Here is a 25989-nt window from a genome sequence, read left to right as displayed (position 1 = left end):
CCTCTCACCTCAGCTCCCAGTAATACTGAGAGCTCACACTTGGCAGGAAAAGTCAGGGGCTTCAGATTGAGATTGTTTTTAAAAAGATGTGTTTCTACTTTATTTCCAGGTGTGATTTTCCAGCAAGCAAATATAAATACAGTGGGAAAGAGGGTAGGGATCATTATAAATTAGAATCAAGCTGATGGGGGCAGTAGGCACTCTAGATAGCCTTACTGACCCCCCCCCCCTCCTCAGTCACTGCTTAGTCAGGGTCATAAGGTACTTTGGTGGTGGATCCTGCTCACTGTTATATAAGTTGGCAGGTCTCAGGTAATCACTGTGGCCCTAGTTCACAGGTCAGTCACTTTGTATTCCACCAAGGCAGCCACCTGCTGCAGGCGGCAAGCCAGCTGCATCTTCTGGGCCACAGGGTCCTCCTCCAGGGCACTGATAATCTGTCAGGAGAGCAGAGTATACCTGCTTGAAATCCCAACCCCTCTGTTCATCAACTGAGGGCTATCAGTCCTTTTCCCACCTCAACAAGGGCCTGGGGCAATAGAGTAGGGGGTTCTGCTCTAGACCTGCCCAGGGAGGTCTAGGTGAAAACCAAGACCATTTCCCAACCTCTTTCAGCACAGGATGGCTCCCATCCTTTTCCCTCTATCTGGGCCACCCCCAACCATTTCCCCCAACACTGTCAGGGAGGTTCTGTGGGTCATTGTCTTGGATACGCCTCCTCCAAGTGCCTGCCCTCTCCCCTCAAGTGTGTTCTGGCCTCACCTGGTCATAATACCTGTGGATGTGGTTGTAAAGTTCTCGAAGAGCCTCCAGGCAGTGGGGAGCAGAGGAATAATTCTATGGGTAGCATGTGGGGCAGTGAGTCCCTTATCCCAGACCTTAAGACCCAAGGCTCTCCACTTCTGCTCTGCCAGTAACTATCCCCCTAAATGTGGAGGACTGGGTCCCTTGGGCCATGTCTCACCCCAGAGAGTTCAGCCAGAGCTGAGTTCATCTCTTGATAGCTTGCTGGAGAGCTCTGGCGAATGTCCGCATAGTACCTGGAGAAGTCAGCAGGGTTAGGGACCTGCATCTCTGATCCCCAACCCCAAAGGCTCTGATACTTACTTCTCCACCATCTGCTTGTAGCGAGGGATCTCCCGGGCATAGAGCAGTTTGTTCACTGGGGAATCCTACTCCAAGTAGAAGAGGTGAGAAGTGTAAACAGGGAGGTAGCAAAACCATATGCACTACCATCTCCTACCTCTATGATGCCATCCCTCTCAGCACCCAGGCTCTGCACTGGGTTTTCCCACAAACTTTTCTTCTATTTGCCTTTGGTGTGCTGCTTCTGCCCTCACCCGGCCCACTTTATGCTCCGAGACCATGCAGGAATCGATGAAAGTCTGTGCAATGACAGCCAAGATGGCATCCTCGTTGTCTGACACTTGTACATCAAAGATGAGCTGTGGGTTCTTCAAGACATTCACCCAGAATCGCAGAAGTAGGCTGGAGGCACAGGTCAGGTGTGGGGATGAGGCCTGACCTGCCATTGTGGCCTCTTCCCCTTGTTTTCCAGCTCCCCACTCCTGCACATGGATGTCTGTCCTGGAGCTGGGGACCTAGGCAGCAGTGAACTCAGGCTTTGTTTTCCATAGGAAGCTATCCTCATGGCCCAAGTAATCTGAGCCCGGACCCTCCTATTACTAGTCTAGGCTATAGAATGAGAGCAGAAACTCAGGGTGATACTATAAAGTCTGGGTTCCTATCCTAGACCTGCTACCCTGTCATAATGACCCTGTCCCTCTAAAATTCAGTAGACCACCCATACAGTGGGAAGGAGAGAGGTCAACAGGAAAGGTACCTGTTTGTCTTCCAAATGTGCAGGGTCTCTGGATCTTCAATGCCATGTTTCTCTGCCAGCTCATCCAGGAAGTCAAATAGGTACTTAACAGCAATAGGCACAGGCCGATTCATGCTAAGAATGGCCTGGAAGGTGTCATCCACAAACTTCTGCAGGGTGCCCTGTAGGCGGGTTATGAGAACCATGTGAAGGCAAGGTGTAAAGGGGGCTAACCCCTGCCTCATCAGAACCATACCGTTTCCCAAGCTCAGTTACAACTCCTTTACAACCCTGATCCGTTGCCTGACTACTTTGGTCAAACCAACCTTCATTGAAAGTAAGCGAGTAAGATAGATTTCAGGAATGGCCTTGGCTCGTGACCGTTCTCGTTCTCGATCTCGGAGGCTGCTGCGCCGCACTTTGGCCCCTTCTGCCTCCTCAGTGGCCTTTACCAGGTGCCAGAGCCGAACTCCACCTTCCTCACCATCTTCCAGCATGGGAGTGTCTAAGGGCACAGAAGCTTGGTCTCTGTCTTGTGCTCCTGCCCTCAAAATGAAACCAACGATACACAACCCACACTTCTCTTGGGATGAGGTGAGTAAAGAGCAAAGAGGGAGAAGGTAGGGAACAAGAGAGAGATGGCTCAGGAACTTGCTCAGCCTAACACCCCATGTTTCCAGAATTTCCACATCTTGGTTCAGTCTGGAGATCTGGCTATCCCATTGGCAAGGAGGGGTGTGAAACCTAGATAAGACAGATAGAGTGGCCAGGACTTTTGCTGACCCAGCCTGGGGCTCTAGTGAATCTAACCCTGGGCTACCCCAAACAGTGCTGGGGCTCCTGGCAGATGGAAATGTCTGGACCAAGGACTTACTCTCTCCAGAAGGGCAGCCAGTCTGGCCCAGACTCTGGGAAACAGTGCCACCATTGTGCACCTGAGGAATGAGTACCACTGTTGCTCCATCTGGGACCTGAAGGCGGGGAATGAGATCACAAATTGATCCTAGAGGCAGTCCCTGACCCATCCACCTTGTCCTGTTGCCACCCACTAGCACCTTATAGTGTTGTAGGGTGTTGAGTCTCTTCCAGTGGTTTTGAGTCACAGAGGTCAAGTCCTCATCTGACAGGGTTAGGTGACCAGCTAGGCCTGAGCGCCACTCTGGAGAGACCCAGAGAAGCCCATAAGCACACAGCCTACTTCCTGAGTTCCTCATTAGCAGTAGCTGAATAGCTACAGGTGTGGAAAGAGTAGTGTGGGAGGAGCAGTGAGTGAGCAGGAAGTAAGGCTAGCTTTCTTACCAAGATCTAGGGAGTGCACTGAAGGCCTCTGGGAGAAGGGGGTTCCCTTGTAGATTTGGTCCAACACCTTCTCCTTGACTTGGGTGATGGTGTCTGTATCAAGCACCCTGGCTGGCACTCGATGCACTCCACTGTTCCCTGCTGCCCTATCAGCCTCTGGTCCCACCAGTGCCATCAGGGTCAGGGGCTGGAACTCCACATCCTCTCGTAGCAGGTGGCTGTCATTCAGAGTTCGTTTTGCCTTGCCTGTCACAGCGTCCACAGGGCCCTTGTCCACCTGGTACTTGATGGCTCGGAAAAGCATGTACAGTGGCTCGCCAGCCACTTCCTACAACCATTAAGATGGGCCAGCCATTGACCACAAGACAAGTGGATCCAGCAAGGCCCAGTACAGGATGTGGTGGGACTGAGAGGGGTAGTTAGCAAGGATGAGAAAAATCCAGCAAGCTATCACAGGCCCCTGGCCTGGGCCCCAAGCCCTTTTTGTCCCTGCTTAACAGTTGGAGAAGGGGCACAATGCCTTCCCTTTCCAGCACTCTCTTGTCTTGGACCTCTCATAGGTCCATTGAGCAGAGAAAAAGATCTCATGACCTTCATTTGATGGCCCACCCTAAGTCTGAGCCAGGGGTCCTGGGGTAATTTGGGTATCAGTTATGGAGACCACAACCAGGCAGAACCTCCTAAATGCTGGACAGTGCTCCTCACCTTCAAGAAGGTGTAGAGACAGATAGATAGCCAGTTGGTGAGCAGCTTCTCTACCATGGTCTCCGTCCTGTATGGAAGAAGCCCCAAGGCCCTGGTGAGGATAGTCCTCAGATCTTCTCTGAGCCCACTCCTGGAGTTCCTGGCTCCTGACCTCAGGGCCTGATCCCACACCACCTGTATTAGCAATGGGTCAGAGGTAAGCCCCTGCCCCTGCCCCCACATTCAGGTCAAGGCCAACCTGCGTAACATGAGCTTGGGGTTCTTGTGTACATAATGGGCCGCTAGGTCACCAAGCAGAGTTCTCATGATGTCGGTCAAATACTCAAGCTTGCTGTGCAGAGCCAGGGAAAGTAGTGAAGCCACATGGCAGCGGTCCCGCTGGGAGAAGCTTGGCTGCTCCTCTAAGGTGTGGATGAGCTAGACAGGGAGTTGGTATTCATTCTCCAAAGCACCACACCCTCCCTCTTTTAGTGGCTTTTTAGTCTCTACCTGGGTCTGGCCAGTCCCCAGCCCCACCTCCCTACCAGCTTAGACTCCCCTGCCCTGCCTGTCCCCACCATCCATGTGGCTCTCACTGTGAGAAGGAAGAGCTTGCTGTTGAGCAAATTGGAGAGTTGTGTGAGACCCTGGCGCACGGTGACACTGCGACCCTCTTCCCCAAGCCCCTCGAGCCCTGGCTGCAGTGGGCAGCCAACATGGCCGGGGAAGAAGGCACGCTCAGCATATGTTCGGTAGTCCAGGAAGGGAATCCCACTGGCCTCTAGGTCACTGGTGAGGTCTGTCATCTCAGTCATCAAGTCTGCAGGCCAGGACCCATCAAGATGTAGGTTTAGTCCTGGTAGAAGCCCTGTCCTCCCACCTGTGTCCCCACACACCTGTGAACTCCTTGCGGCACTGGTCACCCACACCAGTCTCCAGGTTCTCCAACTGCACCAGCACCTTCTGATAGTCTCGCAAGGCCTTCTTGCTCTTGTGCCTGGAGCAAGAGGCCAGGCATAGCCACAGGCCCAGACCAGGATGGCCACTGGCCTAGGGCCTGCCATGGGAAATTTGCCCGTATGTGCTGATGAGGGAACATCCTCACCTGTACATGAGGGTGAGGAGGAGCACCGCAGCAATCAGCACGGCAGCACCCATGCCCAGGCCCAACTGGGCCTCCACAGGAAAGGTGGACATCATGGACTCTGCTTCGTACTGGACAGGGCCTAGAGCCAGGCGCAGGTTGCCCATCTGCACCTGGAAAAGAGGGGCTCTTGAGCATGGACCTGCAGCACGCAGCCCATCCACCAGGGGCGCACACTCACCACAAACTGCGGCAGGGTGCCTGAACCATTGGTGGGTTGAGGGGCTTGGGGTGGTGGCTCACAGTACAAGTGAGTAAGCGTCAGTGTCTTCACCAGGCACTCTCCATCTCCAATATGCACCTGCACCTCCTCCTTGCTGATCCCCAGATTGAGGCCCTCGCCCTGGGACACATAACAGGAGCCTGAGCCTGTGGGACCCCTCCCTCTGACCCCATCTCACCCTCCTCAGGATGGTGAGTGCCCAGGCAGTACCTGGCTGGTGGCACACTTACCTCCACATCTAGGACATGGCCTGGCTTGAGGTGGTAGGGGTGAGTAATCCCCTCATGACTAAGTGGAGCCAGGCGAGGGTTAGGCTGGTATAGGAATCCCTGGCCCCCACTAGCACTGGCAAAGTCTACTTGCATGTTGTCTAGGGCAAAGAAGACTCGCTTTGGGAGGGCCCCATCTGGCACTGCTGGACTGTGGCACAGGAGGAGGCTGGATGAGTTGACAGAGCAGAGCGTGGAACACTGGTGGGGGGTGCATGGATACAGATCAGTGAGTGGTCTTGGTAGCCCCCTCACTAAGCATTCCCTGTGGATGGCACGATTCTCTGCTAAAGATGGTAGGAGACCCACCTGTAGTAAGCCACTCTCAAGATGGATACAGGCCTGAGGATCTGCAGCAGGGGCACCACAGCTCCTCCTTGGGTTCGCATCCTGGGCCTGAACCCCCAAGGCCTTTACTTTGGGCTCATCCTCCAGCCACACAGACAGCAAGGGCTGCCACACAACGTCTAAGCCTGTACCCCTGACTCGAATCACTCGTCCACCTCTGTACAGAATTGAAGTAAAAAGAGTTAAAAGGATCTTGGGTTGTTCAGCACTAGTACCCGATCTTTCAAGTGGTTCACTGTGGGTTGGCCAAGAACTCACCCCCGGAAGCTGACACTAGGCTCTGCTTCCACCAGTTGGGGATTGGCTGTGTATCGAAAAGGGGTGGTGAGCAGTTTGCGTTCAACATGCCCAAAGACTATGAGGACCACTGCTTCTCCTGGCTCAGTCTGGGGCATGGTGTGGCATATGATGGCTTCAGGACACACAGGCTCCTGGCTGCAGAGGAAGGGATAGGTTCTCACTTTGGGCTCAGCCCTAGTGAGAGGCCCAGTTCTCCAGGAAGAGGCCCACTTGCTTCTCTCAGCAGGGCAGAGGTTACGAGGCATGGTACCACTTCTCTAAGAATTTCAAGCCTTAAATCCACCGCCCCATTGTATAAGAGGGCCCTCCAGTTGAGAGTGGCCAGGCCTGGAACAGTTGAGCTGGGTTGGATACTCACATAGGGCAAGGTTGGTCACCCACAAAGACACTGATGTTGCCTCCTGTCTGGAGATACTGCCCATGGATGGTGAGCTGGGTGCCCCCTGCCTGGGGGCCCCACTGAGGATTCAGGCTCAGCAGGACAGGGTCCTAGGGAACAGAGTAGGCTGGAGTAGACACAGGGCTCATCCTCAAGACCCTCCAGCCCACTCATTAGTCTCTTGAGTCAGGGGCCTCAGTAGACTACATCTTCCTGGCTGAAGGACCATGCCTTTCTTCAGTTTTGCATAGGTTAGCTTCCCTTCTGTCTACCTCTTTGCTATCACCTTCTCCCTCTTGAGCAGTTTTTATCTGGGGCCTCCCAAGCTCTAAGTTCTAGGGTCCAGTCACCAACTTGGACACTGTAGCAGAACTTTTCCTAACCCACCCCTGCCTCCTACTTTCACCCTGGGCTTTCCACTCCACAGTGGTCTATGTGCCCAGAGCTCAGGCTAGTATCTGAGGGTATCCCTAGTTTCTCCTCATTCCTTACCAGGGTTGCAACAAGTTGTGTATGTTCTTCACCCAGGCTGTCTGCTGTTCTTGTTTCTGCACTGCCTGTCTGCCTCCTGGACAGCTGCCAGTGACAGTGCCCTTGTCATGACAACACTGTCCCCAGGCTGCTCTCCACTGAGATCATGTGACTTCCTTCTTGGACACAGCAGCAGTACTTCCTGCTCCCTTCTGGATCCACTTTGACATCTTTATGTACTCTTCCTTCCCACCTTAGGAAAGTTACTGACCTGGTAGGTGAAGTTCTGGGTTGAGATGCCAGGAGGACGACTCTTAATGGCCACTTGGACTGGCCCAGCAGTGCCATTGGGAGCAGGAGATGTCACACATACAATCCTAGTGAATCAAAGTGTGGTAGCTGCTCAAGGCCTGGGGGAGCCTAGAACAGCCTGCCAGGGGCTGCCTGGAGCCTGTTCCTCCTCTGCTGCCTCTTTCCCTTTTGTGTTCTCACCCAGGACCTCACATCCTCTTTCCTTCTTTTTCTTTTTTTTTTTCTGTTTGGTTTGGTTTGGCTTTTCTTTTCTTTCTTTTTTTTTTTTTTTTTTTTTTTTTTTTGGTTTTGTTTTCGAGACAGGGTTTCTCTGTGTAGTCCTGGCTGTCCTGGAACTCACTCTGTATGTAGACCAGGCTGGCCTCAAACTCAGAAATCCTCCTGCTTCTGCCTCCTGAGTGCTGGGATTAAAGGCATGTGCCACCACTGCCCGGCTTTTGTGTTTGTTTGTTTGGTTTTGGTTTTTGCCTCCCCTCTTTCTGGGTGACTAGGTGTTTTGTTTTGTTTTGTTTTGTTTTTCGAGACAGGGTTTCCCTGTATAATCCTGGCTGTCCTGGAACTCACTCTGTAGACCAAGCTGGCCTCAAACTCAGAAATCCACCTGCCTCTGCCTCCCAAGTGCTGGGATTAAAGGTATATGCCACCACGCCCGGCTTGAAATGTGTAGCCCAGGCTGATCTTGAACTCGTGATCCTCCTGCCTTTGCCTCCTTCAGCAAATCCTACCGGTGTGCACCACCACTACTGGCAGGTGACTAGTTTTTGAAGGCCTACTCTGGATAGCATTCCTTTCCTCCCCAGCCTGCTGAGGAGCCTCACCGAGCAGAGATGCGGTAGAGAGAAGGGTCAGGGTTGCAGGGCTGGCCAGCCACAGTTACAGCATTTCGCACATCATTAAAGGCCTGGCCCAGGTTGGAACCCAGGATGGTGATGGCCAAGCCACCTTCTGGGGGACCAGTCAGGGGTTCAATCTGTAGCAAAGAAGGATGGCAGATAGGATTCTCCAAACCCACATCCCACTCTGCAGTGGTGGTGCCCAGTCAGCCAAATACTTAAAAATGTCTAGACCAAACTACTAGGGATTGCGAGTCTGAAGCAAGCAGTTTGACATGGGGGAGTATCAGACAGTGGAGGCAAGGACCTTGAGGAGTGGGGAAGCTAGAGTCTACAGGGACAGAGTCTCACCACATCAATGCTGGGTATAGGGCATAGCTGTTCCACAGCACCTGGTGGGCACAAAGGCCCATAGCGGCAGGCAGGCTGGCCATCACCACACCACAAACAGCTCAGGCTCCCATTGGCCGCCTGGCAGTGGCTGCAGTCAGGGTGACCCATGGCACAGTCATATAGAGTCACTAGGGAAGGTGGAACAGCATGCTGAGCCACTGCCCATGAGCTGCACGTCCTCCCCCCCCCGCCCCCCGCCATCTGCTTTGTCACCTTGGTCGGGACTTACCATGAAGATCACCAGCATTGTCCAGCCGCTGGATCTCACCCCTGGTTACATAGATGGGCACTGGGAGCTCCCACTGAGACATAGAGGGGTAGAACTGCAGGCAGAGGGCAGGGGTCAGGTTTGATCCCTGACTTGGGATATCTCTGCCCCCTGCTTCTTCTATAATACCTCCTTAAAATGGGTGTGATAGTCCTTTGTTTCTCTAAACAGAGGGACAGAGGCTGCAGGCACACTGTTCCTGGCACAGGGTGGGCTTTTGTAACTAATGGTAAGATGAAGAGGAACTGGGCAGAGCGCTCCCCACTCCCGCTCTGTGTGTGTGTGTGTGTGTGTGTGTGTGTGTGTGTGTGTGTTCATTTGAGTGAATGGGGGCTGCCCAAGACACCAAGCAGCCTTTCACCTGCTGGGCCTGGCAGTGAATGAGGCCAGAGTCCCTGGATGTCTCCTCTAAGGAGGCAGGTAGCTTTTGCAGTTTTCCAGGCAGCTCTAGCCAGCAGTGGTACAAGGCAGGCAGACCCTAGAAGGTAAAGATATCATAATGTTAGCCTTGTGGACATTGTCTAGTCTTCCATTATTCCCCCATCCACCTGACTACTCACTTGGAAATAGTGAAGGTTCTGAATGTGCAGGGTCACATGGCTCTCCCAACCCACAGGCACCAACTGGGGACTTGCTAGACCCTCAACCTGGGGGCAAGCCTCTGGGCCACGAACCAGGATGTCCACCTAGGGAAAGGACAGCCTTAGCTCTTCAAAATTGCATGGGACTACTCCTGGGTATTTTAGGTACTGTCCTGCTGGGGTGGCCTTCTGGATTGATCGGGTACAAAGAGCTTGTAAGTCGGTCATACCCACCTCCTGGGCACTGTAGACAGCCTTTTCACCCTCTGGGCAGTGCTCTCCATATATACAGTGGCTACTCTGGGGGCACCAGTGGCACCGCCACAGGCTGCTCACACAAGCGCGGCACCTGAAACGGCAGGGGTGTTTTCAGGCTGGGTGCCATCTGGGATTTCCACCCTTACCCATCAGGAGTCAGGCCCAGGGACTCACGGGGCAGCCACTTCCAAGGCCTGAACAGCACTGCAGTCATAGAAGGAGAATGTGGTGGCGGTCAATACCACATCCTCAAACATTAGGGCCAGGGGCAAGGTGACATGATCTGGAAGGGGACAGTAGTGGCAGAGAAGGTCTTGCAGCTCTTTCCTACTGCATTCCACCCTGGGATCCCTACTCAAGGGTCCACTCACCTGAGCCTGGAGGATTAGGTGGCATCTGATCTTGAGGAGGGGTGGTACAGACCACATGGGGTTCTTCCACCTGAGCTAGACTGTTGTAGCCCCCAAAAGCACAGTGGAAGTATTCATCCATGGCCAGGGTGGGCAGCCGAGGAACAGACAGAATGATCTGTGACACATGAGAGGGATACAGGGAAATGGATCTAGAGCACAGCGGTGTAAGTGCCATGCTGGGGCTGTGGAAAGAGGCAGCTAGGGCAGAAATGGACAGGAAACAGCTAACACTATGCTCCCGTGGGGAATGGCCTCACTAGCTGCAAGACCAGCAGTGTTAGCGCCTCACCTGACCCTGTTCCTGACGGGGGTGTTGGGCTGGTAGCAGGCTCTGGATGTAAGGGCAGTGGTTGTCTTCGTAGCTCCACAGCCAGTGGTTTGGCTGGGCTGCCCGTCCACACTCGCCTCTCCGAGTACACCTGCGAAGCAGAGGACCCATTGAGTCACCTTGTGAGCCTCAGGTTTCCTGGCATGGGGTTAGGAGGATGACCTGGCTGGAGCACAGTAGGGAGGAATGAAAGGAACAGAGGGCTTCATGGCCAGGGTGCAGGTTGTAGTCTTAATTATAAGTAAGGGGAAAACACTACCTTTTCTTCCTTCCTCTCTCCCTCACTCCCCCTCTTCCAACAAGGGTTCATGTATGTCAGGTGTGTCTGACACTATGGCTGAAGGCAAGGGTTCATGTATGTCAGGTGTGCCTGACACTATGGCTGAAGGCAACCTTGGATTTCTAGTCTTCCTGCCTCTACCTCCCAAGTGCTGGGATTACAACTCTGCACCACCAGGCATGCACCATGCAGCATGCCTAACTTATATGTGGCAGGAGTTGAACCCAGAGTTTTGTGCATGCTAGGCAAACACTCCACTTAACTGAGCTATATACCCAGCCTATACTTCAGGTTTCTATAAATGAGTCCTGGGCTGACAGTCCAGGTTGGAGTGGGCCAAAGAACACCAGCAGCAAGTCATGGGTCCTGGGAGAGATCAGAGGCCTGGTTTAAGGTAAGACTACGGGAGTAGTCAGGCATGGTGGCGCATGCCTTTAATCCCAGCACTTGGAAGACAGAGGCAGGTGGATTTCTGAGTTTGAAGCCAGCCTGGTCTATAGAGTGAGTTCCAGGACAGCCAAGGCAATACAGAGAAACCCTGTCTCGAAAAAACAAAAAACCAAAAAAACAAAAACAAAAAACAAAACAAAACAAACAAACGAAAAAAGACTACAGGAGTAAGAGGTAAACAGTGATCCAATGATCTGAGATGGTATTAAGGAGCTCAGCAACACTGAGCCAAGTTGGCCTTTTGGCACACCTACAGCTGCTTCCATGGACAGTTTCTTGGACCCCCAGTGTCTGTTGGTTCAAGCCTAGGCCCATGCTCACCTTCCCTGAAGGATGCACCAACCACATAGTGGGTCCCTGGCCTGGAGACAGGTAGTGCAGTTAGGAAACTGAGGACAGGCTGCCACAAGTATCCGGTCTACCTGGATGGGCAGTGAGGGAGAGATAAAGGTGGTTACAAAGATGTGGGCCTCTAAGACATCCAGCCCCAGAGACAGGCCTTACCTGCTGGGCAGTCAAGACATAGAGGTGGTCTCCATTGCTGTCTACCAGCAGATCTGGACTGATGGCTGAGCCTGGGGGCCCCACTTGCTGGGAATGGTATACCTGGCCATGGGAGCTGTTTAGAAAGACCTAGATAGGGGCACAAAGATAAAGCTGGACCACTCTGCCAAGCCAAGGCCAGTTCTATTGTTGGCTTAATGCTGGCCATTGAAGGCACATGCTGCCAGGCAGTGGTGGCGCACGCCTTTAATCCCAGCACTTGGGAGGCAGAGGCAGGCAGATTTCTGAGTTCGAGGCCAGCCTAATCTACAGAATGAGTTCCAGGACAGCCAGGGCTACACAGAGAAACCCCGTCTCGGGGAAAAAAAAAAGGCACATGCTTTCCTGGCTCCATAAAGACTCTGAGGAAGAAATCTGTTACCCCAGAGCCAGACACCCCTCCTGATAGGCCATTAATGTAGAAACATGTCACTTTCTCCCATTCAGTACCCTCAAGGTTAAGCCATTCTCTGGAAAATAACAAGGCTGGGGCAACAGAGGAGCCCTGGCTAAGACTCTTGAATACAAGCCATTCTATCACATGGGATGGGCAGCTACAAAGACAAGACGTTTACTGGAAGGCATGTTTTACCTTAGAGAAAATCCTGGGTCGAGGCTACTTCTGTGCATCAGGTTCTCTGGGCCTACATATCATCCCCCAACCACCATCAGCACCAACCTCATTGGTTAGAGAAAGCACAGCTGCCTGCAGAGGTTCCTAGGTAGTTTTCATTTGGGAATCAGAGCAGGAGGTAGGTCCTACCAGATGCCCAGGTGCAGTGAGGCCTTTTGACCCACAGTAGAACACAGCTGAGAAATGGAGTATCCTGGACCACACATAGCAGAGCTACCAGGCCTAGCTTGAAAGTGTAAAGGCCATCTAAAACCATTCCCATTGGTCAGGATCTCACCTTATGTAGCTGGCCTTGGGTGTCTCCCAGGAAGGCTATCGTGTGCCCATCTGTCTGGAGAGCAGCCACTGCACTGATGGACTGTCCCAGTTGCAGCAGAGGCTGGGCCTCCAGGGGTTGGCGGCCTGCGATGGGGCTGGGGGTGTGTTCATCACCACAGGGGTATGACTCGGGGGAGTCCTAGATAGGCAAGGTGTAGAGAATCAGTTTTCAGGAGGGAGTGGGTAGGCACTCCCCTGGGAACAGAGGACACCCCACAGTCAGTGAGAAAGGGATTAGGAAGAATTGGAAGGCTGAGAGCAGATCAGAGTTTCGAGACAGCCAACTGCTACCTATTGATATACTCAGCTAAGAGGTGAACCAGTAGCTATTCCTGGAGAGTACTCTGTCCCATGTCACAGAGGGAGAGGGCTGGCAAAGCAGGGCAAGGCACAGAAAGTGAAGATAGAACCCCCAATCAAAATTTGGGAGCCAGGCTCTCACCACTCACAGGAGGCAAAGTGACGCAACGGGATGTGACACCATACTCCACAGTGGCTTCTTCCATGCCGCTAGGACCCTGACCACCAGTAGTATAGCAAAGTCGCCTGGCTTGTTCCATACTCCTGTCCAGGTCAGCTAAGGGAAAGGCACACAGGGCCGCCTGTGCCTGACTTGTGCCTGCTGAAAATGCACCTAGCAAAGTGTCTGGAGTAAGGAAGGCAGCCTGGATAAGGCCCTGGCCATGGCAGGTAAGTGGCATTTCCACATAGGAATAAAGGTTGACATCTCTGAGGCAGACACGAGCTACATAGGAGCGATACTCAGTCTGGGCCCGAGCCCCACGGCGACGGAACACAAAGTAGGCAGAGTGAGCATCAGAAAAAGCTCCTACATAGCTATTGTTGTAGTCTGAAAAGTCACCGACCACAAGTCTTCCCAGTCCTTCACTGGAGAAAGGCTGTGGCCCAGCCAGCTGGCGCACAGTTAGGGGTGGCACTCCTGCTGACAGCTTGCCTGCCAGGCCTCTGGCCACTAGCAGGAGGTCTCGGCCTGGCAAGGGCACCACTAGGCCTACTGTGGTCACTCCCAGGGTATTGGCAGCCACAAACTGCCCATCACCAGGGTCCTCAGCCTGGTACAACACTTGAGTCACATCCCCAAGGCGCCGCTTCTCACATACACCCTGCTTCACTTGCCCACAAGCCACCAGTTCCTGTGTCCTGCTGCTCACCAACAAGAGCTGGTTGGCATTGTCAGTGAGCTGGGCCTGTGGGCACTCAGCCAGGTCACGGAAAGGCACACAATCAGGACTGTCAATGACAGGGCCAGTGACAGCCACAGACTCCATCTTCAGCTCAGGGCTGAGCTGAAAGAGGTGATTCACTGCACCCACGTAGAGTTTGCCCTGATCTGGTGCCAGCACCAGGTGGTTGAAGCTGGTATTTGGTACAGAGAAGCGATGGACCCTGGTCAAAGGCAGCAGCGGCAGGAACAGCAGCAGCAGGTGGAGGCTGAAGGGAGACCAGGGAGCCATCACAGGAGCCTGGAGGAAGTCAGTCAGCATAAGACCTGATGGGAGAATGCTAAAAATGCTTCATTCTTCAACAGGCAGAAGTGGGCAAGGGAAAGAATGGGAGCTAAACTAGGAAAGAGACATTACCAGAGGAAGGCAAAAGAGGCTAGAGAGACAGGGGAAGGAGGGGAGGAAGAGAGAGGAAGAGAGGAAGGGTGGGGGTACTTAGAGGGAGGCAGCCAGGAAGAGGACAGAAAAGACAAAGAAAGTGTCCTATAGATAGAGAAAGAGACAGGATGGAGATGAGGACACACACAAGGAAATAATTTTTTCATCTTCTGCTTTATTTGCATGTAGACTAGAAAGAGGACAGATCCTGAGAAGCTATAAAGGCATGACAGAGGAATTCTGAGTGACAAGGGCAGGAAAAGGGAGGGAAATGGAAAAAGGAAGTCGTGTCTGCGGGCAACTAGATACTGTCACCTAGACAAAAAGACATGATGATAAGAGAAGCCAGATCATCACATGTAAAGACAGGATACCCATGGCAAAAGGGACAGGGACAGAAAACCCACTCTATACAGTCAGAACCAGCTTCATATAGGAACCTTCACTAACTGGACAAGACAACCAAGAAGAGCTTTGGCTTCCGGCCAAGATGCAGCTAGACATAGGCACACTACTCCCAAAACAGTAATGAATAGGTGGCCAGGGCCAGGGCTTTAGACCACTACTGGGTGGCCAGTATAGAGGTGGTAGGAGAGCTTTGAGCCAGCCTAGATGGTTCTAGGGGAACTGTGAGGCACTAGGAGGCAACTCAGAGTACAAGAGTGATGGACCCCAGCATCTAGAGTCTGTGGAAACCTAGTTTTAGAAGGGTCCTCAATGTAGGAGCACTGATGAGAAGAGCCATGAAAGATCAGAGAGAAGGGAAGTAGGATAGAGGTAGCTCCAGGTGAGTGGAGAGGACCTTGAGTCTGAGGCACTGAGGACAGGTGCCAGTCCCCAGCTCTCCTCCAAGAGCAGTCAGCAGCAGCCACTGACCAACTGCCTAACTAGGTGACATCCAGACAGATTTAACCCTGCGTAGAGCTCTAGAAAGAGGGCAGGAGCTGGTGACAGTTCCTGAACTGAGTTGGGATCATCACAGTTAGTCATGTGCCCACCAGAAGCCACCCACTGCTACTCAAAAAGACCCCAAGTCCCCTTATCTCAAGAGCACAGACAGGAAATATACTTTTCTCTAGTGCCCATGTATCGCTGTGACAGAGGTGGGTGTGTGTAATGGAGGAGATGGGAGTTGTTACCCAAAAACGCAGAGGAGATGGAAGCTCCCTGCAAGACTGCTCTGTGCCCTAGTCCAGCCAAATTTATCCCTCTCTACATCTCTTTGGGACACCTTGGGGGACATAGGGCCCAGACACTTACCACCACTACGGAGTGCAGAAATGGGGTCTCCTCACATCAGCTGCCTCAGGGCAGTGGCGACGGGCACAAGATGGCTGTGGGGGGCATTGTCCTGAGTGGGAGGGAGACAGTTGAGGCTCAGCCCCATTCATGGTGGCCCTGGGGGAGGAAGGAGGCAGGGGAGGGGGCAAGGGCCTGGAGATCGGGCTCCACCACAGCTGGCAGCTTTGTCAATAGTGGCCTGGCCAAGGCAGCCCTGCCTCCACCCCAACAATGTCCCCTCTGTCCAGAGGCCCAGGCCAGGGACCTGCTATCTGGTGTTCTTACCCCCACTCTGGCTGTTCTAGCCAGGGAGCTCCCTGCCACTCCCCATCTCCAGGGAGAAACCCCCTGGGATGTAGAGACAAAAGGACAGGGTTTCCTTGAGCCAATTTTCCCCATGTGGTTCACAACTCCTGTGCCAGTGCAGAGTGCTCCCTCCCTGAGTTTCTCTGGGTCTCCGTAAAGAGCACTGGGTAGCCCTTAAGCCCCCACCACAGGGCCAAAGGCACTGAGCCCCTGAAATGACAGCCTCAGCCTCAGTGTCAGTAGCCTTGGTCCTGGCTGAAGTGCTAGTGCCAGCTGTCAATGCCTGTCTTTGTCCAGGCTAAGGCAGAGGAGGCACTGACAAAGACAGCTCATGGCAAAGACCTTCTCCCCCGCCTACTGGCTTGAGAGAAGATTGTCCCCACCCAGTCCTACCCCCAAGGACTGGCAAAGCTGTGCCAGGTACAGAATGGTAGTGGGGAAAATCAGAAGAGGATAATGCATGGGAGGGGCTGAGGCAGGGAGACCACAGGGGACTTTGCCAGGATTGAGCCCTGGGCTTCAGACATAGGACCAGAAGGTCCTTCCGGATGGGTCTGGATCCTTCCACCATAGGAGGGAAGGGAGTGCCAGTAGCAGCTGGCTCCCTTGCTGCTCTCATAGGGCACCTTGGGGGCCAACTAGCCTAAGGGCCCATTGTACAGGGACACTTTTACTTGCTTTAGAGTCTTTGCTACTTGTTTTTTTGTTGTTGTTGTTGTTTTTTGTTTTTGTTTTTGTTTTTCCCAGAGCTGAGGACCGAACCCAGGGCCTTGCGCTTGCTAGGCAAGCGCTCTACCACTGAGCTAAATCCCCAACCTCTTTGCTACTTCTTTAGTTCACAGTAGCAACAAGCTTCAGGGTGAAGTGGCAGGTGGCCCTTACCATCTGGCTGAGCCAGTTGGTTGATGGTGGGGTGGGGAACCAAGCAGACAGCCTCCTTACATTGCACCGAATTCCAGGATGATGCCAGCTTTCTCATTTTGGGTCAGAAGTTTGGTTCTTGCTCTCCTAGCTCCACTGCCAACACCCTTGGGGGACATCATGCCTGCAGGTATCATATAGGTATCACTGTGTTGCCTGACCACCATTGCTTGGCTCTAGCTTAGTCAGCCCTACAGACTCTTGCTTCTCCCTGTCCTCAGCAGCTTTGAGGCAGTGTTCTTAGGCTCAGTTGTTCCTGCACATCGTGCCTAAACCAGCCCTAGATCCTGAGTAGCAGCTTCTGTTCCAGGAACGGTCCCAATGGAGCTCTCCTGCATGTCAATGCAATCATGCCCAGCCCAAAACACCCCAGCTGGCCCAGGTTGGGAACCCAACCCATCCTTGGCTGCCCCTTTGCCCAATAGCACAAGGCAAAATTTTGATCCCCTTCGCTTGCTTCAGCAGGTGTATGAGAGGACAACTGGAACTGCTAAAAAACAGGCCACCATCCAAGGTAGGCATTTCCTAGCTTCACACAAAGTTCCCATTGACCATCTGGAGAAAAAGAAAAGGTTAATATACAATTATATTAACACAGTTTGTCCTCTCAATGACTCCAGGAGAAGCTTTGGTCGTTTCCTTCAGGGAACGGGTGGGAAAACCAAGGCAAGGAAAGTTTCACAGCTAGTAAGTGGCAAGGCTAAGAGTTACATATAGAGTTCCAATGTATATCCATCTGGCCATGTGAGCCTGTCCTGTTGAGGAAACAAGTATTTGTACTCTTACTGGAGCATAAGGTTGGTAGAGGGTGGGCTGAAAGGATGCAAAGGTCAGCAAATCATGTTCACAGCTGCTGAGCTCCAGGACTTGAGCTTGCTTTCTCAACAGCTTTGCGTTTGGTCAAGTATAAGCAGAGGGTCCTGAGACAGAGAATGTGGGGAGGCCTGGATCAGAGATGGAAAGATGGCCATGGAAAGAAACAAATGTATTACAGATGTGTTTGCTGGTGTAGACATATGATCTTAAAAGCCTGATACTGAGTAGGTGCAAGTAGCAAAAATGGGAGAATATGGGAGTTCTACCTTGACATGTCCTTTCTCTAAAGCAGTGAGAAAGTGCATGAAGATGAGGAATAAAGATGAAGGGGGGAGGGAATGGTTAATGAGGCCTTCTGGATTTGAGATGATAGCTTGGATTAAGGAGACCTGAATGCTGATGGTGGTTTATATAGAAAGTTCCAGAGTTATATAGTGAGAGTCTATCAAAAAAAGAAAGAGAGGGCTGAGGGGCAGGGAGAAGAGGAGGAGGAGGAGGAAGAGGAGGAAAAGAAAGAGAAGGAAGGAGGGAGAATGGATGAAGAGAATAGAAAAAGAAGAAAACACAAACATCTTCAGTTCAGTTTTGAGAATGCCTTTCTTCACGGATGAAAATGCATCTATGGACAAGTAGCCTCATTCTCTGTAAATGCACAGACGAATGTCCTGCTTGGGCTTCTTCCATGCCCTGCCCCCACCCCCACTTCTGCAGCAGACAGGAACAAATGCAGCTGCTAACATCATCAGTGACCTATACTGACTCCGGGAACAAAGGAAATTATGTTGCTGTAATCCTGCACATGGATGGTTCCTTTGCAGATGTGTCATTCTGTTCTATACAAATCCTCCACAGACCAGCTGTATACAAGTCTTATTGATAGTTAGGGAGGCAGCCTTTACTGTTCTGGTGCCATGTCCTGTCTGTGTGCTGCGGTTTCCAGACGCTGGCAAGGGACTCACTGACTGATCAGAAGACAGATGAGCTTCCTGCCTCTGCCAAATCCCACTGATACTGTACAGATGTGGTGTCTTCAATACCACTAGTGCACTTGGCATTCATTTTTTTTAATTTTATGTATATGGTTGCTTTGTCTGCATGTATGTCTGGTGCATGGAGATGCCAGAAGATAGCATCAGATCCTCTGGAATGAGAGTTACAAACAGTTGTGGGCTGCCATGTGGGTGCTAGAAAGAGAACCTAAGCCCTTTACAGCAGTAGCCAGTACTCTTAACTACTTAGTCATCTCTTTAGCCTCAACATTTAGCACTTTCTTTTTGGAAACAGGGTCTCACTGCATAGCCCTGGTTGGTCTGGGACTTAATCTGTAGATCAGGCTGGTCTCTAACTAATAGAAATCCTCCTGCTTCTGCTTCTTAGGTGCTGGGATAAAAGGTATGTGATACCATACCTGGCAGAATTAGAGTTTATTCAAGGAATTTAAGTATGGATTTTAAGCACTAGAGTTAAGAGAAAGAATGGCACACAGAAGAGAGTAATCCACACCAGAGATGACTATTTATATAGTTTATGAGGACCAAACCAAAGGCTTTAGGCATGTTGGTAATCTAACAAATGAGATGTATCCCCAGCCCACTGTTCTTCTATTTTTCTTGAGACAAGATCCAGATGTGTAGCTCAAGCTAGTCTCAAAACTTAGGATCCTTGATCCTCTTACCTACCTCTTGAATGCTAGGATCACCAGTGTGTGCCACCAGGCCTAGCTTGACTGCTAGCTTCCAGTTTCTTCATCTTCTTATTCTATTATTTTTTTAAAAAAATCAGACAGGATGGGAGATTTATTACTGAACATGATTTGGTAGTGTGTAGGAGAGTACCACAGTGGAAGGCCTCCAGAGGACAAGGCCTGCCACGTGTCCAGGGGATCCTGATTGGTGATATACTCGACACTACAGGCACCAGGAATGAGCCAATTCTCAGTGACCATGTCTTCAGTTCAGTCTGTCTTCAACGTAATAAAGCCCTAAATCTTTGAGATATGGATCTGGGGGGTGGGGGAGAACTCAGTGAGGAGGACCAGGGCAAGAAAGTGGGAGGAAGGTGATTAATAACATTATTTACCTTCCAGCAGCCAGACATCTTGAACTTGGCTTCACCTAGGGCCTCAATCATGTGTTCCTTATTCTGAAGCATGACTCAGGTGAACTTGATGACTCCACAAGTGTGAATCCTGGCCACTCTGACCTGGGAATTTCCTAAGGCGTCATGTGTACCTGTCTGGACCCTAGATTGGGGATAGCATGGAAGTCAGAGACTTGAATAACTGCCAGAAAAGTATTTCCAAGGTCCCTTAGGGCAATCCATATAGGTAACAGTGAATTCACCCCCAAAGAGCCTGCCATTTGCAACCATTGCACAGCAGGCCCCCACGAGGAAAGTCAGCTTAATTGTTCATGTGTTTGTTGTGTGGTTGGTGGTTTTTCAAGACCGAGACAGGGTTTCTCTGTGAGACTGAGACAGGGTTAAGTAGCTCTTCCTGTCTGGGAACTCATTCTGAAGACCAGGCTGGCCTTGAACTCAGAGATCTGCCTGCCTCTGCCTCCAGAGTGCTGGAATTAAACGTGTGCACCACCACCTGGCATCTATGTATATTTTTGTGTGTAATCTCAGGCCCTTATATCTAAGAGAGCAATCAGACCATTGAAAGCACGTGGAGCCCCTAAAGATGAATGGATAAGGGAAACAAATGATATTGGTTCTCAGGACTATAACTCCAATATCATAGGGCAAATTGTAGCTAGAAATATCAGGAAGCAAAATGCTCAATGTTTTCATTGTGGTAAATTTGGGATTTCCAAAAGAATTATAAGACTAAAAGATTCAGAGCTCAAAATAACAGGTACATTGACTCTAGTAATTGTAGAAGAGAACAAGTAGGTTCTGGTTACTATGAGCCACAAAGGGTTCCAGGCTAATTGTAGCTTCTGTGGAAAGGCCAAACAGTGGTGATGGATTGCTGGTCCAAGAGAGACAGATGAGGTAACCGCTTGCCATCATGAAATGAACAGAGGGACCTGTCAGCTCAAGGCCCCACAGCAAAAAAATATGAGCCATTTTCCTTTGGTCAGTCAGGAAGTACCAACCAAGCAAGAAATTATGTTTTGCTGGGGCATATAAGTGAAAGGATATTTTGCTAAAGTAGACACGTGAAAGAATGTTTCGCTGAAGCAGACATAGGGAAAGGATGTTTTGCCATAACAAACATGTGAAAGGATGCGTGAAGAAGTATAAATCTGACCCCACAGACAGTGGGAGTTAGAGCATTGATTTGCTTTGCCTGCCTTGATATTCTTTGTTAACAACATTCATGTATTGGTTCACCTTACATTGAGTTGCTGAGCTCCTCTATGGTGATGCCATAGAGGGAAACTCGCCAAAGAACTGCTCATGAGTTTCCTGTAGCTTCCTGACACATTTTGGGCTGGTTGGCAAGCCTTGCAGTTTCTTCAGGATTCAACTGCCCTTGCTGGTTCGTGTGTGGTGACTGCTGAGTTGACTGGACTGCAGGTGCTGATTTGTATTTGGTGTTTGCTACCGGACTGAACTGCCGATATCCTGACAACAAAGATGGAGCTCGTCCCCAAAGAGCTATTGCTGAACAGGTCCACTTCCCATATCCTAATAACGTTTCTCTTCCAGTACCTCTGCTGGGTGGTGGGCTAGAGAAGAGGTTAAACCCTTATTAAAGTAAGTTGAAAAAATATATAAGCCTACACTCACAGATGCCAGACAAGTGCTTTATTGCTGAACTGTATCCTCAGTCCCCATATGTGTACTCTGGTATTTTTGTTTTGTTTTGTTTTGTTTGAGACAGAGTATCATTCTGTATTCTAATATGGCCATTAGTCTGGTCTTAAATTAATCCTACTGTCGTAGCCTCCAGTGTACTGGAACTACCATCATGCTCAGCCTACTTGGCCAACTTTTCTATGTATTTTCCATGTTATTTTGTAGGCATTCTTTTTCTGTTTTCCTTCCTTCCATATCTAATGAGCAAAATAAATAAATTTAAAGTTTTATTCAGTATGATGTTATGGTTTGAATCTGAAATATCTTCTCAGGCTTTTTTTTTTTTTTTTTTTTTTTTTTTTGGTTTTTCGAGACAGGGTTTCTCTGTGTAGCCCTAGCTGTCCTGGAACTCACTTTGTAGACCAGGCTGGCCTCGAACTCAGAAATCCACCTGCCTCTGCCTCCCGAGTGCTGGGATTAAAGGCGTGTGACACCACGCCCGGCCTCAGGGATCTTTTTAAAGGCTTGGCTGGGCTGGAGAGAAGGCTCGGTGGTTAAGAGCACCAACTGCTCTTCTGAAGGTCCTGAGTTCAAATCCCACAGAACACATGGTGGTTCACAAATATCTGTAATGAGATCTGATGCCCTCTTCTGGTGCATCTGAAGACAGCTACAATATACTTAGATATAATAATAAATAAATAAATCTATATTTTAAAAAAAGGCTTGGCTGCCAGTTGATAGGTGTCCTAGTTTGCTTTTTGTTGCTGTCATAAATGCCATGACCAAAAGCCACTTGGGGAGGAAAGGGTTTATTTCAGCTTGCTCCTTGTCACAGTCCATCACTGAGGAAAGTCAATGCAGGAACTCAAGCAGGGACTAAACCAGAAACTATGAAGGAGTGCTGCTTACCAGTTTGCTCTCCATGCCTTGCTTAGCTTACTTTTTTATACAAACAGGGACCACTTTCCCAGGCGTGGGCCCTCCCACATCAGTCATGAATCAATAAAATATCCCAGCCAGGTGGTGGTGGCGCACACCTTTAATCCCAGCACTTGGGAGGCAGAGGCAGGCGGATTTCTGAGTTCAAGGCCAGCCTGGTCTACAGCGTGAGTTCCAGGACAGCCAGGGCTACACAGAGAAACCCTGTCTCGAAAAAAAGAAAAAAAAAACCCATATATTTGCCTATTGGCTGATTTTTTTTACATGAAAGTATTTATTTATTTATTTATTTATTTATTTAATGTATATGAGTACACTGTAGCTGTCTTCAGACACACCAGAAGAGGGCATCAGATCCCATTACAGATGGTTGTGAGCCACCATGTGGTTGCTGAGAACCAGGACCTCTGGAAGAGGAGCCAGTGCTCTTTAACTGCTGAGCCATCTCTCCAGGCCCCCCCACCCCCGCCCCCACCCCCACCCCTGGCTGATCTTATGGGGAATTTTCCCAATTGAAGTTCCTTCTTCCCAGATGACTCTAATTTGTATCAAGTTGAGAAAAACTAAGAGAACAATGGGGGTTGAATCATGAGGTCTCTCCCATGGGCCCATAGCAATAGCTAATATATTACCAAGGGTCACTGTCTGGATTGTTTGCAGTCTCTTGGTTGTCTTATTCAAGGAACTGAAATAAACACACATAGGCTATAAAGTAACAAGTCTATTTAAAAGTAAAGCAGTAATACAAATCAAAAATAAGCTGTCAGGGCTGGAGACATGGCTTATCAGTTAAAAGTACTGCATGCTCTTCAAGAGGGTCTAGGTTAGTCAGGCTGTGGTGGCGCACGCCTTTACTCCCAGCAGTTGGGAGGCAGAGGCAGGCAGATTTCTGAGTTTGAGGCCAGCCTGGTCTACAGAGTGAGTTCCAGGACAGCCAGGGCTATACAGAGAAACCCTGTCTTGAAAAATAAAACAAAAAAATATATATTTTTAATTTCTTTCTTTGTTTTGAGACAGGGTTTCTCTGTGTAGCCCTGGCTGTCCTGGAGCTCCCTTTGTAGACCAGGCTGGCCTTGAACTCAGAAATCTGCCTGCCTCTGCCTCCCGAGTGCTGGGATAAAAGGCATGGGCCACCATGCCCAGCTATATTTTTATTTCTAGTTGTGTATGTGGAGACAAGTGCAGGTGCCTAAGGAAGCCAGAAGATGGCATTAGATCCCTTGAAGTTGGAATTACAGGCAGTTATGACCTGAACTATTTTCTGCAAGAGTAGTATGTGCTCTTAACTGATAAGTCATCCTTCCAGCCCTGAACTTCATTGTTTTGCATGTAGGTACCTGGTTTCCCCTGAAACTACTTGTTAAAAGAACTGTCCTTCCCTAGTTTGTAGCATTAGTATCCTTGTCAAAGGTCACCTCAGTATATATTGGGGGGTAGTGTGTGTGCACGTGTGTGTGTGTGTTTATGGATTCCCTATTGTGTTCTATCAGTTTGCCTGCCTATCATATAGTACTTCACTGTAATATATGTTACTTTGCAGTAATTTGAAATTGAGAAGTGTGAGTTTTCTGACTCTGAATTTATTTTCAGAATTCTTTTAGTTATTTGGAGGTATATGTTCAAATTCCATATGAAGTTAGTATCAATTGTTGTAAGTCAATTTTTTCAATTTTTCAGTTTTTATTTTGTCTTTTTTGGAAAGGGGGGTAGGGTGGGGTCATGCTGGCATTTGAACTAGGGTTTTACACACTGCACTACAAACTCCAGTGCCCTGAAGCAAATTTTTGGAAGGGAGACAGGGTGTTCCCTCTGTTGACTACTGGTAGCTGTCTCCCTTCCAAAAATGTCAGTACACCTCTTCAATTTTTTGTTTGTTTTTGTTTTTATTTTTTTTTTATTTTTTTTTTTTAAAGATTCATTTATTTATTATATGTAAGTACACTGTAGCTGTCTTCAGACAATCCAGAAGAGGGAGTCAGATCTTTTTACAGATGGTTGTGAGCCACCATGTGGTTGCTGGGATTTGAACTCCGAACCTTCGGAAGAGCAGTCGGGTGCTCTTACCCACTGAGCCATCTCACCAGCCCTTTGTTTTTATTTTTCAAGACACGGTTTCTCGCTGGGCAATGGTGGCACATGCCTTGGGAGGCAGAGGCAGGCAGATTTCTGAGTTCGAGGCCAGCCTGGTCTACAGAGTTAGTTCCAGGACAACCAGGGCTACACAGAGAAACCTTGTCTCAAAAAATTAAAAAAAAAAAAAAAGAAAGAAAGAAAAGAAAAGAAAAGACAAGACAAGACATGGTTTCTCTGTGTAGCCCTGGTAAACTGGCCTTGAACTCAGAGATTGCCTGTCTGCCTCTACGTCCCTAGTGCTGGGACTAAAGGTTTGCATCACCATCGCCCTGCTCTCCTGCTCTCTGTTCCTCTCCCCTCCCTCCCCCCTCACACACACACACACACACACACACACACACACACACACACACACACGGGATTCAACCCAGGGCCTCTTGCAAAGCCATGCCATTTTAAAATCTCTTCCATTTTAGTTAAACCATGAAAGTTACCCAAACTAAGTAATTTGGTTCCCAAAGCTAAAGTAAGTTGTTTTTCTACATTCTTGCCCTCCTTGTCCCATGGACCACCCACAGGAAAAGCCATGAGAGATGTTTATCAGTCACCTGACATTCTTTAACTCAGCACTCACCTTACCTTAGCTCCCTAGCTATTCCTAGCAACAGCATTCCATGAGGCAAAAACAGGGACCTTTTCAGTCCTCTTTCTCTTCTTTCTGCCCCTCCTGCAGAAAGGTTTACAAGTACACACCACCACATCACCACATGTGACTCTGGCTTCAGTCTTTATCACCATCACCACCATCACTATGTAGCTCTGGCTGTCCTGAAACTTTTTTTTTTTTTTTTGGTTTTTCGAGACAGGGTTTCTCTGTGTAGCCCTGGCTGTCCTGGAACTCACTCTATAGACCAGGCTGGCCTCAAACTCAGAAATCCGCCTGCCTCTGCCTCTCAAGTGCTGGGATTAAAGGCGTATGCCACCACACCCGGCTGAATTTTTTAATTCTTTAAATTTGCTATTTAAGTCATATCCTTCATGTATGTCCATATGTCCGTGCAGGGCCCACAGAAACAGAACAAAGGTGCTTTGTTCTTAGGAAGTGCAGTTACAGATGATTGTGAGCTATCATATGGGTTCTGGGAACCAAACCTAGGTCTCTAAAAACATTTTTAAAATTATCATGTGTGCATTGTGTGTGTGCATTGTGTGTGTGTGTGTGCATCTGCGGGAGAGAAAGAGAGAGATCAAAGAAGTCAGAGGACAAAAAAATTCTCTCCTACCACATGTGGGTCTTTGAACTGAACTCAATATATCCTATGGGCATGCACCAACACAACTGGCAAGTTTTCTTCTATTATTTATTGGGTATGATTAAAATTAGGTCAGAACCAGGTGCAGTAGCTTACTGCTCAGTTAGTCCCATCACCCTGTACAGTCAATTGTCTGCTTTTAGTTGTAAACATGTTTCTTTCATCTTGTTGAAGTCAATACACATAAGAGAACACAAACCTTTTCCAGGAGTCATTTGAGGAATGATAATGAAGCCAGGCAGCTAGAGAACAGTATCTCCTATATCCCAGAGTCACCATGTGGCCTTTTTCCTCATACTACAGAGCCAAAGCTCTGCTCTTTTTTTGCTTTTCTTTTTATTTGTCCTAATATGAATGCAGAACTAAAAGACAAACGATATTTGTGTGATAACAGATTTTTGGTCTGTTCTTTGCTGTT

The 25989-nt window shown here is 49.8% G+C and overlaps 1 protein-coding gene and 1 pseudogene across 12 annotated transcripts; both read right to left on the bottom strand.

Moving 5' to 3' along the window:
• Positions 1-72: 72 nt before the first annotated feature.
• Plxnb3 (plexin B3) lies at positions 73-16027 on the bottom strand. 12 transcript variants are annotated; one of them, XM_006527779.2, is made up of 36 exons: positions 15739-16027; positions 15433-15523; positions 13000-14060; positions 12510-12689; positions 11560-11688; positions 11377-11477; positions 10287-10416; positions 9956-10112; positions 9759-9867; positions 9561-9675; positions 9306-9431; positions 9107-9223; positions 8707-8800; positions 8436-8605; positions 8070-8221; positions 7211-7316; positions 6448-6578; positions 6048-6224; positions 5751-5946; positions 5403-5642; positions 5131-5292; positions 4911-5062; positions 4702-4802; positions 4402-4625; positions 4065-4243; positions 3827-3893; positions 3122-3449; positions 2878-2981; positions 2697-2793; positions 2149-2327; positions 1844-2004; positions 1341-1488; positions 1108-1172; positions 965-1040; positions 763-837; positions 73-437 (listed from the first exon to the last, which is right to left on the bottom strand). In XM_006527779.2, the coding sequence occupies exons 3-36, from the start codon at positions 14053-14055 to the stop codon at positions 333-335; spliced, it is 5709 nt and encodes a 1902-aa protein (XP_006527842.1). In that variant the 5' UTR covers positions 14056-14060; positions 15433-15523; positions 15739-16027; the 3' UTR covers positions 73-332. The 12 variants fall into 12 exon arrangements, 10 of the variants coding, with proteins under 10 accessions (XP_006527842.1, XP_006527844.1, XP_006527847.1 ...); XM_006527781.3 differs by lacking the exon at positions 15739-16027 and having other exon boundaries at positions 13000-14034; positions 15433-15640; XM_006527784.1 differs by lacking the exon at positions 15739-16027 and having other exon boundaries at positions 13000-14002; positions 15433-15639.
• Positions 16028-19786: 3759 nt separating this feature from the next.
• On the bottom strand, positions 19787-19909 carry Gm25226 (annotated as a pseudogene).
• Positions 19910-25989: the final 6080 nt, after the last annotated feature.

Source organism: Mus musculus, chromosome X (genome assembly GCF_000001635.26).
Source record: "Mus musculus strain C57BL/6J chromosome X, GRCm38.p6 C57BL/6J".
NCBI lineage: Eukaryota > Metazoa > Chordata > Mammalia > Rodentia > Muridae > Mus > Mus musculus.
Note: the sequence above shows the minus strand (reverse complement) of the source record. Positions and strands in the feature narration are given on the sequence as shown.

Bases quoted from the DNA above. Each gene is read 5' to 3' on its own strand.
- Plxnb3 (XM_006527779.2), bottom strand. From the start codon at position 14,055: ATGCTGACTGACTTCCTCCAGGCTCCTGTGATGGCTCCCTGGTCTCCC. The intron at 11,689-12,509 runs GTGAGATCCTGA...GCCCCTATCTAG, and splicing joins CCCAAGGCCAGCTACATAAG to GTCTTTCTAAACAGCTCCCA. The intron at 2,794-2,877 runs GTGCTAGTGGGT...CCCCGCCTTCAG, and splicing joins ACACCCTACAACACTATAAG to GTCCCAGATGGAGCAACAGT.